Below are 15,091 nucleotides of genomic sequence, written 5' to 3' on the forward strand. Positions count from 1 at the left end.
TTGCAGAGCAGGGGTTTTGCCGACCCGTATAGGCTGTACAGGTAGCAGGTCAGCAGCTGCATCTTGCGTCGGTACTGCTAGCGGGTCAAAGTTTGACAAAAGCTGTGGATCTTGATTGCGTATTGGGCTTAGAATAATGGAAGCCTCCAATTCTGGCATCGAGGCATATGAGGACGAGAGCATTTCAGACTGGTCTTGCTTGGGTAGTCCTATGCCAGGCTCGTTGCACGTAGAGACCAGGGTACCAAGCGGGGGGTGTAGGAAATCAATTAAGTCATTTGCGGGCAGGCTTGCCACTCCCTGTGGGGTAATAGATCCCGGCTCCATTCCCCCGTCTGTTTGTTCTTTATGGCGCACAGGCCCAGCATCAACACGGACAGCACCTATCCTCGTGCATAGCGGTGTACGGGTCAGATTGGTGAATACCCTTGTAAAATAGATGTACCATTTTCTTGTACGGTTTCTTAATTTTAGAATCTTTGCAACGAAATGGGCAGATCTAAAGTTAATAACCATACGTCTCATATAAGGTCCAGAAGGCAGCCATGAGATGTCCACGATATCTACGGGGCGTAATGTCTGCCCCAGCAGTTGGGTCAGGGAATTTGCGACCGAATGTTTATCCGCCCATTTGTTATAATTCAAGGGGTGGTTTCCCACCAGTACTGCAAGTTTGACATGCTACCATTTTTTAAAAAAAAGTTAGTGTTTTGCAAATATTTAGCTTTTATTATAACACAGCACATGTTTGCTCTACTATATGAAATATTTCAAGCCTGACTCAGTTTTCTGAAATGAAATAGTAGCAAACAAGATGGATTCAGTCATTAGCTGCGATAAAAGCCACTGCTTCATTTGAAGATTTCAAAATAAAAATAGCCTTTGGTTCCCATCCGTGGAAATGTTGATCAGTTCATAATTTATGTTGTTGAACATATAGCATGAGCATATAGCCCTAAACAGCCTCGGCCCTATATACCTGAAGGAGAGTCTCCACCCCCATTGTTCAGTTCAGACACTGAGGTCCTCCTCCAAGGGCTTTCTGGTGGTTCCCTCATTGCAAGAAGTGAGGTTACAGGGAACCAGGCAGAGGACCTTCTCAGTCTGTGGAACGCCCTCCCATCAGATGTCAAGGCGATAAATAACTACACAACTTTTAGAAGACATCTTGAGGCAGCCCTTTATAGGGAGATTTTTAATGTTAGATGTTTTATTATGTTTTTATATGTGTTGGAAGCTGCCCAGAGTGGCTGGGGCAACCCAGTCAGATGGGTGAGGTATAAATAATCAAAGTATTATTGTTAGCATGGCGACATCTTTTTTTTAAAAAAAACAAACCACACACACACACAACTGAAGTTTCACTTGCAGAATTGTTAGCTTTCATGTTGCTATGATTCATTTGAAACAGGTGCAGACTTTAGCGTGTTATGGTAAATGGGAAGGGTGTAGACATGGAAGAAGTAGAGTAAACTCTGAATAACTCTAAACATAAATGGTGCTCTGAACATGCATGCTATATAAACAGAGCTAGGGTTCAGACATAGCATTCAGCATGGCAGTAACATAGGCTGTAATTCTATGAACACTTAACCTGGCTAACTGAACTGAACACAGTGAGGCTTACTAGTAAATATACATAAGATCAAGCTGTATATCCATGGCATATTTCAAAGGCTACCCCGGGATGACTGGTCAATTCATTTAGGAAAGGAAAGAGACTTACGAACGCTTTCAGCCCATATGAGGTCATTCATTCTCAGCCGCTCTTGTGAAAAAAATGCTTCCTTTACAAGGCTATGCGGAAATAGCCTGCAGTCATGAGCTAAGGAGAGTTTTGGTATCTGTCTTGCCATGCTACACCAGAGTGGATTGATAAATTAGATTGGATATATTTGCAGTTGTTCTCTAAGAACAGATTTGGGATTGATTTTGGCCATACTCTGTGATGTTGTGCCAGCAGGCGTGACTCTGCTTCCTGTTCCACTGTGTGTGTTTGTGTGTGTGGCCAGACAGTGAGATGCCGTTTATGTTAATGGACATTTGCAGGTACATAAAGGCTGTGCTATTTTTCTAGAAAAAAAAGAGGTGCCAGAACTCACCATGGTTGCTTCTCTTGTTCACTTATAATGGCTCCCACCTGAGATGTGCAGGAACTGAGTTCTGGTGAGTTCCAGCTGGGGGGGGGAAGCCCCGCCTACAGAGGTCTTCTGGACAAGAGACCTCTCCTTAACCACCAACAAGTACCACAGGGTAGGGCACACACCAATACAGAACACACTCAAGAACTCTCAGCCAGGTGACTTGTGGGAGTCCAGCAGCCTGCCAGACTATTTTGGAAAAACACCACCTTCCAGCTTTCAGTGGAATAGCCCAGCTGTAGCTTTCCTGTTCTCTACTCCAGTACTGCCCTTGAGTTACACAGTGCTGTTGTCGTTTGGTTGTTTAGTCATGTCCAACTCTTCGTGACCCCATGGACCAGAGCACGCCAGGCACTCCTGTCTTCCACTGCCTCCCGCAGTTTGGTCAAACTCATGCTGGTAGCTTCGAGAACGCTGTCCAACCATCTCGTCTTCTGTTGTCCTTCTCCTTGTGCCCTCCATCTTTCCCAACATCAGGGTCTTTTCCAGGGAGTCTTCTCTTCTCAGGAGGTGGCCAAAGTATTGGAGCCTCAGCTTCACGATCTGTCCTTCCAGTGAGCACTCAGGGCTGATTTCCTTCAGAATGGATACGTTTGATCTTCTTGCAGTCCATGGGACTCTCAAGAGTCTCCTCCAGCACCATACCCAGTGCTAGTTAACAATAAATGGAAGGTTAAGATCATGTGATCCCTTTGTCTGAAGGCTTCGTCCATCTTCTGTGTTCCACCTGCCAGTTTTAAGATCCCACCCCCTGCTTCACCTTGCCAGGCTTCAGAGCCAGCCATGCACATACAGTTCATGCACACCCTTGCACATGTGCCAGTGTCCATCTTAATTGGCTTTCTAGCATTTCATACTGGCCTGAACACCTGATTGCAACAGAACGTTTCTCCTCCACTGGGGAATATCTCTGGGGCAGTACACATGAAAAATGTTACCTAGGAATGCAAACATGGATTTTGCATTCCATCCTAATACTCTTCACATGTATTCCTTCAGGGAAGGTTGGGGAGACATTTGTTCAGAATCAACCCTGAAATAAACAAGCTCCTTGCATCAGAATGCTGTTGCACATTTCAGCGGGACTTGTATCTCAGTGAATCTTCATAGTGTTGCAACCCAGAAGCAGGCCATGGCCAGGCAGGGTTTTTGAATACCTTCGTGCCATGAAGCGAGTAAGGTTTTACTTTTATACTGAATGTAACTAGTGCAGAAGAGCCTACATGGGTCAGAACAACAGTCCATCTAGCAGCGGGAAGCACTGGGGAGGAATGCAGCAGCTGCAATTTCCTCTCTAGGAGCTACACACTTGTGCAATCTCTCCCTGAGCAAAGATTTGGCTTCCTGTGTCGTGCAAACTAGGCCCATATGTGTCTAACCACCCTTCCAATTCATACATGCTACAAAAAAGAAATAGCTCATTTATATGCTATTGTGAACCACCCTGTGGTCTTCAGATAAAGGGCAGGATACAAATTTAATAATTAAAAACAGTCTGGCACTATCTCTCTCTCTACACATGACATGGGCAGCCTAATTCTCCTGGAAACTTTAGAAGTAGACAAGAGGGTATACAGTGGCTTGTTCCCATAGCTTGCGAGTCCCATAAGTTAATTATGTACTTTGTAAAGGCGTGCTGTGCTTTTTAACTTGGGGGGGGGGGGAGAGAATCATAGTCTTTGCCATCATTCTGCTTTTACTGATACTTTGGTTTGTTTGTTTTCTAGAAAGCAGTAGTCGTGGATCTTTCTGTGTTGTGTTTAAGCCCTACTTAGGGAAGCATCTCAGCAGGAGTCACTAAAACATTCCTGGCTTGGTGCTCAGGAAACATTCCTGGCTTGGTGCTCAGGAAAAGGTTTGCTGGTGAATTATGAAGGTGGCAACATGGCTGGCAATAACCTAACTAAGAAAGTTGCCGGTGAAATGATGTATTTATTATCTAAACATTCTAGTGCTTTTTAATCCATAGATGCTGCAGTGGAGAGCCTGACATTACAGTGCGGAATTTTTAAGTCCTACCTCGAGGCAAATCTCATACTTACTAGCAAAAATGAAAGTGTGAAATGCTTTTTAATGTATATTTAACAACAGATAGTCTGGTGATTACTGATGTGTATTCTCCTTGGACTTTTCTCTTGCTGTCGGAAGGCTGTGTTAAGAGACAACATTTTTACACATTTATGTCAGCTGCAACTATCAAATGTTTAAGAAATATTTGCAACTGTCCTTTGTTTTATTTTTTTAAATGGCAGAAAGCCATCATATTTTAGCTCTAACCCAACTCAGATTATAGCCAATGGCCTGTAACACACCAGCTCCATGAGTCAAAAGGGTGGGATTTGCCAAGGCTTTTGATGTGAGCTGGTGTAAAAATCAGTTTTAAATATTACTCTAGGAAAAAAAGTAAAATAAAATTTAATATTTTATACTGTACTACCTTTTTAAATTTCTGCCTCAGACAGTTTGAATTCCTAACAATGCATTTTTTTTAATACACTCTCAGTTTCATTTAGTTGCATATTTTCCAAAAAGCACGTTCTATTAAATTTATTTACTTAAATATTTCCTATAGTGGCACTATTTAATAAGGAATAAAGTGCAGTCTAGCTCTCAGCAAGAGTTCATCTCCCATTCTAATGAATGTTAAACAGTTGCACAGCACAAAGATCTTTGCTGTTAAACAGGCCCTATTGAAGGTATTTTAGATCACAAAGCCCCAGTAGTCTACATTTTTGTTTGCTTTGACATTATTAAACCACTCTGTTTCTTTAACTACTACTCTAATTAGTGCATTTGCATGGTAGCAAAGTTTGCTTTGTGGACCGACTCCTATGAACACAGTGTTTGCATGTAGTTTTTCTGAGCTTAGCGTTTGATGAGCAGCCAGCGCAGCGCTTTCAATCGAAGTCGATAATTATGCAGAATCAATAAGGTTTTCTTCTTTTGTGTTTGTCTTTGTTGTTTCTTTGATATGGCCTCTAGGATGCTGCAGGCAAAGTGCTGGACCGCTGGGCCATCATGTCCAGGGAAGAAGAGATTATTACTCTTCAGCAGTTTCTGAGGTTCGGGGAAACCAAATCCATCGTGGAGCTGATGGCAATTCAAGAAAAAGAAGGGCAGGCAGTGGCTGTTCCATCTTCAAAGGCAGACTCAGACATAAGGACTTTTATTGAAAGCAATAATCGAACCAGGAGCCCGAGTCTCCTTGCTCACCTGGAGAACAGCAACCCTTCGAGCATCCATCATTTTGAAAACATCCCCAACAGCCTCGCATTCCTGCTTCCATTTCAGTACATAAATCCAGTCTCTGCCCCTCTGCTGGGTTTGCCACCGAACGGCCTCCTGCTGGAACAGCCCACCCTGAGACTGCGCGAGCCGAGCCTATCGACCCAGAACGAATACAACGAGAGCAGCGAGTCCGAAGTCTCCCCAGCACCTTTCAAGAATGAGCAGGCATCCAGCAGGAACGCCTTGACCAGCATCACAAATGTAGAGCCCAAATCTGAGCCAGCCTCTGTGTCCCCCGTACAGACGTCCACCCCTATCAACGATTTGTCCAAGCCGGAACATACGAAAAGCTCTTTCAGAATTCATAGGATGAGGAGGATGGGGTCAGCGTCGCGGAAAGGGAGAGTCTTCTGCAACGCATGCGGCAAAACCTTTTACGACAAGGGCACCCTCAAAATCCACTACAACGCTGTCCATCTGAAGATCAAGCACAGGTGTACGATTGAAGGCTGCAACATGGTCTTCAGCTCGCTCAGAAGTCGCAACCGTCACAGTGCTAACCCCAACCCCCGACTTCATATGCCCATGCTAAGGAACAATCGAGACAAGGATCTCATCCGCGCTACATCAGGCGCCGCTACCCCTGTCATAGCAAGTACAAAGTCCAGTTTAACGTTAACAAGCCCTGGCAGGCCTCCAATGGGTTTTACCACTCCCCCGCTAGATCCTGTGCTACAAAACCCTTTGCCTAGCCAACTTGTGTTCCCAGCTTTAAAGACTGTGCAGCCTGTTCCTCCTTTTTACAGAAGTTTACTTACGCCAGGCGAGATGGTGAGCCCTCCAACCTCATTGCCGACTAGCCCTTTAATGCCAGCAGCTGGCACTGTAGAGCAGCTCCCTCTGCCACCTTCGGAATCAACAGCCCCTGCGTTGATGATGCCCACGCAAGAGGCAAATACTGACCTTGCCCCGAAGAAGAAGCCAAGAAAGTCCAGCATGCCTGTAAAAATAGAGAAGGAAGTTATTGACACCGCTGACGAGTTCGATGACGAAGATGAGGATGTCAACGATAACCGGAGTGTGACTAACGACGGTGGTCATGACAATCACTGTCATTCTCAGGAAGAAATGAGCCCTGGGTTGTCTGTGAAAGACTTCTCAAAAAACGGGAGGAACAGGTGCATTTCGAGGACGGAGCTGAGAAGGGCAGATAGCATGACGTCGGAAGATCAAGAGCACGAGAGAGACTATGAAAACGAGTCAGAATCCTCGGAACCAAAACTGTGCGAGGAATCCATGGAAGGCGATGAACCCATGATGCATGAAAGAAACCACACATCCATGATGAACCACGACAGGCCAGATGAAAACCACCACGGCATTTCCCACCAAGATGAAGTTAAGGTGAAGGAAGAATTTACCGACCCTACCTATGAGATGTTCTACATGAGCCAATATGGACTTTACAACGGGGGCAGTGCCAGTATGGCTGCCCTTCACGAAAGCTTCACTTCAACTTTCAACTATAACAGTCCCCAGAAGTTCTCCCCAGAGGGCGATTTGTGCTCAAGCCCAGATCCCAAGATCTGCTACGTGTGCAAGAAGAGTTTCAAGAGCTCCTACAGCGTGAAGCTCCACTATAGGAATGTGCATCTAAAAGAGATGCATGTCTGCACAGTGGCTGGTTGTAATGCTGCCTTCCCTTCAAGGCGAAGCAGAGACAGGTCAGTAAATACCTCATTTATTAACTGGGTTTTCTTAACTTTGGTTTTAAATTATACCAGCAAACCAAGCACATATTTTATGTAGAATATGCACACAGTACACATATATGAATGACCTCTGTGCAGAGTGAGGGTTCATCTACACTTTGCTCCACACATACTAGACAAAGGTCTGGGCTTTCCAGGTCCAGGTGGGGGGTTTTGTCCCAGCACTTTCCCCAGAAAAAAACCCCTGCATTTTACCACTGAATCTGAGCCAATGGCAATTGCCATATGCTCCAATTCAGCAGAAAAATGCAGGTTTCCCCAAGAAAAGCGCCAGGACTACAACAACGCTCAGACTCACCTGGAAAGCCCAGACCTGTGTCTAGCACAAACAGGTGAGCCTCAACATTATCTTCATTCCCATTTTTTACCTGGAATAAGAATACAAATATTATGTCATCCACTTATGTAATGATAATAATGCTGTGGAGATACAGTTGGAAATAGATTTTATTAGTACACACAAATGTTTTTGGTGTGCTTGCACACTAGATAGTGGGACTTGCATTAAATCTCTATGTATCTATACACACTGTTATGCGTATAGATCTCCCACTTCTTCTCCAAAGGAATGATTACCTGATATTTTAAGTATCCCATATAAGTTATTTCTATACATACGACCTACAGTGTTGTCTAAGTTTAAAAGCAGGAGATATAAAACCTTTCTGCAGAGGCTGCCACTTCTGTTACATTCATTGTCTTCTTTCTTCAGCTTCCAAGTGAAGTGAAGTTAAAGAAAAGTTCCTACTTAGAATTATCGAAAATTATATGCAGCGGGCAGTGGGGAAGCTCCTATCAAATGTATGCTAAAATAAATAGTGGTCATTTGGTGAAACTGTGCAGCATTTCACGTGGGAAAGCATCAGATATAGTATTAATGCTCAACGTGCATGATTATATTGATGGAGTGCAGCCTTGGAGACCTGAACAAGGCCCCGTCGAAATGTGTACAGGAAGCAGAGCAGCAGTTTTGGGGGCATGTTCCTTTGCACATGTGCCTGAGTTTTGTTCTCTGCATGTATGCATATCCCCATTCCATCGGGTGAGCACTATGCGCCCAGATAAAGAGAAACTCGGGCATTTTTTCACCTAAATAACAGCCTTTCATTTCAGCTGGGCACTGGGATGATATCACACTGCAGTTATGCTACGTCGGTTCTGAAAGAGTTCAGTTTAAACGGAAGCAGCTGGCCCTAAATGTTGTAGCTGTTTTTTAAGAAACAGAGTCCCCTTTTTATTATTCCAAAAAGAAAAGTGTAATGTAGATGGAATTTGCCAAAGTGGGTCAGTGGCAGGTTAACATATTTATTCCATATTTATGGATTTAAACGCACACATATATCTGCATTGAGTTTCCTTATAATAATAATAATAAGGTAATAGATAGACAAAATTGGGACCATGATATGAAGACAGATACATCATTTAAATGCCACCATTTGGGCTGAATCACTTACCTCCCACATACTAAAATTCTCAAGAAGGCAATGTATTAAATCCCAGTAGCCCCTAGTCGGTTCATCTTATAACTTGCCCCGTTAAACTGAGCCCCAGTGGGCCTCCCATTGTCTGTTCTTAGCTGTCAGAGCTGAGCGGACAGAACTGAGCAAACAAATCAAAATGGAGGACTAAACACTTCAATTCTGATTCACCACAACCTAGTTAAACAGATATATTTAGGACCTTTTCAGACGTTATGTTTTGTCACATGCTAACTCAGGGAACTGTAGCGTGTTCTAACAAACTTTGATATGGTTTGATCTTGGCTTAAGTGATTTTGATTAGAATAACCCACATTTTCCTAATGGGTGAAGGAGGAGGAAGAGGAAGAACGTGACTCCGATGCTCAGTCCATTTCATTTCTAATCATCTGAACCTTTGTTTAGATAATTTGCTGAACTGGGCAGCTGTGCAAAACTAGTTTTATCTCTCTATTTAATGTGTTAAATGTGCCTTAATTTTAAGCACAATGCTAAGCTTGGCCAGGATCCAAAGAATAGTGAAACTCATTCCATTAGCCCAAAGAAACTTTACAGTTGTTTTTCTCCAACAGAAAATCCCCATGGGCAGGGGATGTTCAAAGGAAAACAAGTTAAGAATTCCACTGAGCTCATTGTGTGACCTGAAGAAGCTCTTTGGATCGTGATCTATGCTTACTTAAGAGTAAACTCCGGTGGAATTTTGGCAGCAGCTTGGCTTCTTTGTGTTGCAAGTGTCATTGTATGAACAATGATAACCAGCTTTCTAAGATCAGTTTGGCTCTGTGGTTTTGAGAAGGTTTGTGTGGCCAATCTGCTTTGCCTCATGGACTTGGAGTCAAATGGTGTGCAAACAGAAAACGTATGTCTCTCTCTCTCCCCCCCCCCCTTAAGTCGGGGGGGGGGGAGAAATAACAAAGTCTATAATATTATTGTGTTCTTTGAAACATAAAAAAGGAGAACCTCGTGTATCATAGAAAATGTCTTTGGATAATATATTTAATTGGCAGCAGTTTTGGATGGACAAAACAGAATCTGATAATGAAGTTCATATGCTGCCTATAATGTATTTGTGAAAAGTTATGATCCAAAGATTTAAAGCTAAAAACCCCCTCAATATTCTCTAGCAGCATTCTTCTAGCTAGTTTGTAAATAACAACTCAAAACAACAAATCTGGGATATGTTGAATCCCTAAATATAATGTATACTTCTGTATTATTCTAGCATACAGTGTAGCAGTTTTTTTCCTGCTCAACCATGGAACAAAGTGCAAAGGAAGTTTGTTTCCTTAATTATTTCCCTTATAAACAGGTACACTGGAGTTCCAGAAATTAGTCTGTGAACTTCAGAATTGGAAGGTCTTCATGTAGTGTGCATTGGAAAGTCTGCAAGATGGTTTTGGCTGAAGCGCTGTCTTTCGCCCTAGGAATTATAAACTTTGAACAACAGTCCACATTTCGGTTGTCTGCACAATTTGCCAACGCAACCTGCATAAATAATAATAATTTTATAAAATTCTAGCAGGTTTCACAAAAGAGCTGGTTACTCAGTATTTCAGTATATGGTGCAGATAAACTATGACTGAAACATGAGTGTGAAAGAATTAGTCAGCGGTCTTAGAGCTGCTTACAAGTTCCTACATTTCTGGAAGAACTCACATGCCAGTGTATAAATGCATTTGAAAGTAGGGCCTGCTTTTCATTGTTAGTTCTTTATATTGACATTATGCCAGTCATTATCTCCAGATAGTGCGGTGAGCGTTTGAGGTAAAATCGTAGCCCGGTGAGCTTTTCTGTAATTTAAGGTTTTCTAGTTGACCTTCTTGGAGATTGTTTCTTAAATGAACTCTTACAGAGGAAGCCCATTAAATGCCTAGCCCTTCAGGTAGCAAGGAAGACCTTGAAGATGTAAACCAGTGTATAGTGCCTTATTGACTCCACTGCCAAATAAGTGGAATAATAACACTGAGTGGAGAACTTATTTCAGTCACCTTAATGGGCTGTTAACTTTAGAACCCAATTATAGCCATTTCAGCACTAATTGCTGTACCAGAAATGTGAAACATCCAGCCTAATGTGCACATGAAGAATGTCACATTTTAACACCATATTTAAGACGGTGTTTGACTGAGCACCTTCATGGAAATAATACTGAGTATTCTTTTAAATATTCTGGTAAACTCGCCAGCTTATGAAGTGTCCTTTAACAATGCCATTTCAAACAGTTGTCACTCTGCAAGGAAGAACCAAGGAATGGGGGTTCCACGAAGCATTCTTTAAAAATTTAGTATTCTCCTATGACAAAAGAGGCTTCGTTGTTATACGGAGATTAAGTATTTCACTTGAAGTATTTTTGTTTCTCACAGCAACAGCTAGTTCATTGGGAACTGCACAATCAAATTCCCACCAATCAAGGTATGGGTCCTATCATTCATAGCATCCTTTACCCTCTCTTCTGCCAGTTCAGGAATCAGGCAGGCAAGGGAACCCATTGACGACGATGTTTGAAATGGAATCTTTCCAAAGCTGTATCTTCTGTAAATCGTTTCCTGGACTATTCCGTTCCAAAAAAATAAATAAATGCATTTCTCTTCCCAACCTTCAGTTTTAGCCTTTCTGCCCTTTCCCCTCATGTCAAAAGGTAGCAGAAACATTATTGACAATCAGCAATGGCAAAGGACAATGTCTCAAGACTATAGAACAACCCTAAGAAAAATGAAAGAGGGACCCTGGAAGGATCATCTTTCTTGCCTATTAGAAGAGTGCTTATTGAAGGGTCATGGGGGTGGGGCACTAGTAGAAATGGGAAAGATATGTCATTTTAGGCAGACAGATGGGGAAGAAGTATAGAATTGTAATAGCCCTCCTATCCTTTGCCTTTTGAGGCTTTTGCATGCAGAAAGACGACCATATTTAGAATACTCTTTGGCCAAGACAGTGTAATTCACCCATGGGGATCAGTGATTTCCCCCATGCCCTCTACAGGCAGGTGACGAAAACCTTTGGATCAAACTGTCAGGCTTCTCCCCTCTTATAAGAACTCAGTCCTGCCTAGTATTAAAGAAGAGCTACACGACTTTGTAGCCCATCAGCTGTACACTTCAAAGTACAAGGAGCACAGGGAAGCTCTGTTTTTAACTTCCTGCTTGAGACTGCAGTTGCAAGGGGATTTCAGGTGAAGGACCACACTTTATGGTTTGTGGGCTACATTTGCCTTGGCGGGACACAAGTTGCATTGACAGGCTTTAAAATGAATGAAAGTTGCTCCTTTCTTTCTTTTTATCAGCCCAAGGCCTGCTAAAGTTAATATCCATTTTCTATTGCTATCAGCAATTGGCAATGAAAATCTTTCTTTCTTTTTACTTTGGGTCTGGTTACTTCATGTTACTTCACTTTTTATTTCCTAAATTTATGTAAAATACATGCACTTCCAACAGCTCCAAGTTGCAAAGAAAGGAACTTTATGCTTTGCCTTTCTTTGAGTGAAGGATGCTAATTGTTGAAGTTTGTTTTTAAATTTTCGCAGAACCAAAAGCATGTGTGTTTGTCTGCAAGGTGGGAAAGGTGATTGAGCCCCATGAATAAATTTAAAAACAAAATAATATTTGCTCAGGGTGACTTATAAATAAATATGAGGCAACTATTGGTGCCAAGTGTGATTCTGCCATTGGGTTGCTAGTTAAATCAGTCCAGATTTAAACTTGTAAACTCCTTGATTTGTATGGAGAAAGACATCTGTATTTGGTTTATTAAAATCTGCTGATGTTTCCAGAACTAAATTTGTGTGCAGATAGGCCTCTGGGTGGTTATATCAAGAAAGCGGAAGCATATACAACTTGCTCATCTAGTTACCTGACTTCCAGCCCTGTACAGGTGTGCTTGAATAAATTAACATCAAATACCTCTGATGAGCCACTGCATACATTATCAACAAAGGTGAAGATGTGAAAACATGCTACCTGCCTCCTGTTATCACCTCTTCAACACAACAGCAACCTTCCCCCCCTTTTCCCAACCATCCCGCTATGTTTGGAAACTTATAAAGCAAACTTTTTGAGATTGCTTTTCCAAGAAATGTACGCAATTTGGGAATCCCATAGCTACAAAAAAGAAGGTACTTTATAGTAGTTTGTAGTTGCCTTAAATCTATTTTCAGTTGGCTGTGGCTTCCAACTCTGTAGATGAAGACATAGCGTATAGCTCTTTGGGTAATCATTTCATCAGACAACTTTAAATAGTTAGTGAAATTGTGTTTTTCTTTCTTTTAAAAAAGATACCTGGACTTCACTTGGTGCCCTAACTAGTAGCCCATTCAACTGGTTAATGGGCACTGCTCTGCAGGCCTAGGAACTAGTTTCTTGTCTTGGAGAATCTACCATACAAACCAAACTTGCTTTTTATTTACTAATGTCCTCCTCAGTTAACTTCATTGCTATCTTCATGGGGGGGGGGGGAATTCAGAAGTAGGTTCAACCATAATGTCTATCATTATTACTACAACTACTACCATTATACTGTCGTTTTCAGAACTCGCTTGGTTTGAAAATGGCTATGAATCCCATTGTAATTTCAGACTCCCAACAGTACCAAGACTTTACAAGGGCTGGCAAATAATAAATCCAGCACAAAGTTTTTCATCCAGTGACCTTGGCAAATCCCTGTTTCTATTGAATAAAGGCATTTCTGGTTGAACATGAGTTCCTTAGATACTTCCCATTGGTCCCCCTTGAACACTGTCCTGATCACATGGCTGCTCATTTGCAAACTGTTCTAAGGTAACATTCATATATATTTTTTAAAGTGCACTATTAACTGCATCTAAAAGTGTCATATAAAATGTAAAGCACTATCACTTTAAAGGCAGCTGGAGCCCTCCTTGAAAGGGGGGAAATATCAGCGTGTTTAAGTTGGCTGAAATCAATTGTCTTCACAAAGGTATGCAGAGATATAATGAAGTTGATAGAAAAGCTGATTGTTCTGTATGTGTTTGTAGTGTTAGAATAGTATCTAAATCCACAACTAGATGCAATTTAACTGTAACCAGGCAATTTTAAAACAATGCAACCCTGTCAAATAAATTGATATTGCAGGAAAGTTAAGCTAAAGCATGGCGTTAATTGCTTTTCTCAGAGAGCTTCAGGTGCCTTTCTTGAGACATAATGAAGACCATATACGCTGGTGCAGAAGAAGAAAGAAATGGGAATTGTGAAAAAAGAGGGGTTTTGCTAAGTCTAAATATATGCTATCCTGTAAAGATTAGGACAGTCAGCAGAGATAAGAGACAGATTAAAAGCACTTGTTAAACAAAGCCATGCACGAAGGAAATCTTTACCAGAATCCATGTGTTTCACACTCATTATTACAGATGAGAATTTCTTGTATGACTGAACCATATGGCCATTATGTGGCTTTTTCAGAAGTAGCTCCCAAGAACTGTTTTCCTCTTGGTTTTTAGCTCTGCAAATGCATCATCTGTCCCAACCCCCCTTTTCCCTTTTAAAAAGAAAATTAGCAGTTAAGGCCAGCTATGGCAGCTTTTAGAAACTCAATATTTACCTGGCAGTTTACCATTTAGTGAAGTGTGCCGTAGCAGTTATTACCCTATTAGAGAGAGAGATTATTGGATAGAGCTGTAGTATCTTCAAAACCAGTCTGAGAGAAGAATCATAGAGATGGAGATAGCAGCCTGTTTGTTGACATTTCAGTGGTGAGCACTATCCACAAGATTTGAAACCAATCTCTTTTCTGTTTTCTAGGAACAAGAATTTGTAAATAGATACTCCGCTATGAATGTTTAAAAGAAAACTTCCCTTAGCACAAAAAACGAGGTAAATTCGGAACTCATTTCACATTTAAATTTGTCTTTTAAAGCCCTTTTTGATCATGAAATCATCGCCGATGGTTTGCTATGGTCAACAGACCAGAAATAAACCATACTGTACACCAAAATATTAAATATGAGACAAATGCAAAAGTGTAACTTAACAGCAGCAGCTCAGTTACATACAGAATAACAAATAACTTGGGGTAATGCCCTATCTTTTTAAAACAACAACAACAAACAAACCAATCCCTATTGTACTGTGTAATAATTTAGCTTTCTTGTGGGCTCTCTGGCACAAGCTGAAATGGGGCAGGAATATCTGGGTCTGTCAAGAGGAAGAGGGCTGTGAGATTTTTGGGGGGAGGGAGGGAGCTCTGGTGGTGATGGAGAAGAGGGTCTCATGCCACTGTGGCCAGGCTCCTCTATAAGACAAGGGGAGTTAGCTGGCTAGGTCCTGATCTGCCACCTGAGAACAGGCAGCTGGCAGAGCCAACTAAGGGAGAGGCAGAGATTTTGGACACAGATTTTGCCACCAAGGGCACACAGCCCCCACCCAGGTCGGAGCAGTTCTTTGCAAGTGCAGTCCTCTTGCCCGGAATAAGAACTGTGCAAATGACTGGTCCCATCCCACTCTTTAAAAGCAGAGAA

General features: G+C 42.0%; 1 protein-coding gene across 11 annotated transcripts in view; it reads left to right on the forward strand.

The window, feature by feature from the left end:
* The window catches only part of BNC2 (basonuclin zinc finger protein 2), a 418,715-nt gene that overhangs the window by 384,060 nt on the left and 19,564 nt on the right, over positions 1–15,091 (forward strand). For 8 of the 11 annotated variants that reach the window (XM_081176204.1, XM_081176201.1, XM_081176202.1 and 5 more), the window contains one exon: positions 5,124–7,093. In XM_081176204.1, coding sequence (XP_081032330.1) covers positions 5,124–7,093 — 1,970 coding nt within the window. Of the gene's footprint in view, positions 1–5,123; positions 7,094–10,985; positions 14,346–14,375; positions 14,448–15,091 lie in introns of those variants that run through there. The other 3 variants (XM_081176207.1, XR_014003285.1, XM_081176199.1) reach the window with 3 other exon arrangements.

This window comes from Podarcis bocagei (assembly GCF_964188305.1).
Source record: "Podarcis bocagei genome assembly, chromosome: 17".
Classification (NCBI taxonomy): Eukaryota; Metazoa; Chordata; class Lepidosauria; order Squamata; family Lacertidae; genus Podarcis; species Podarcis bocagei.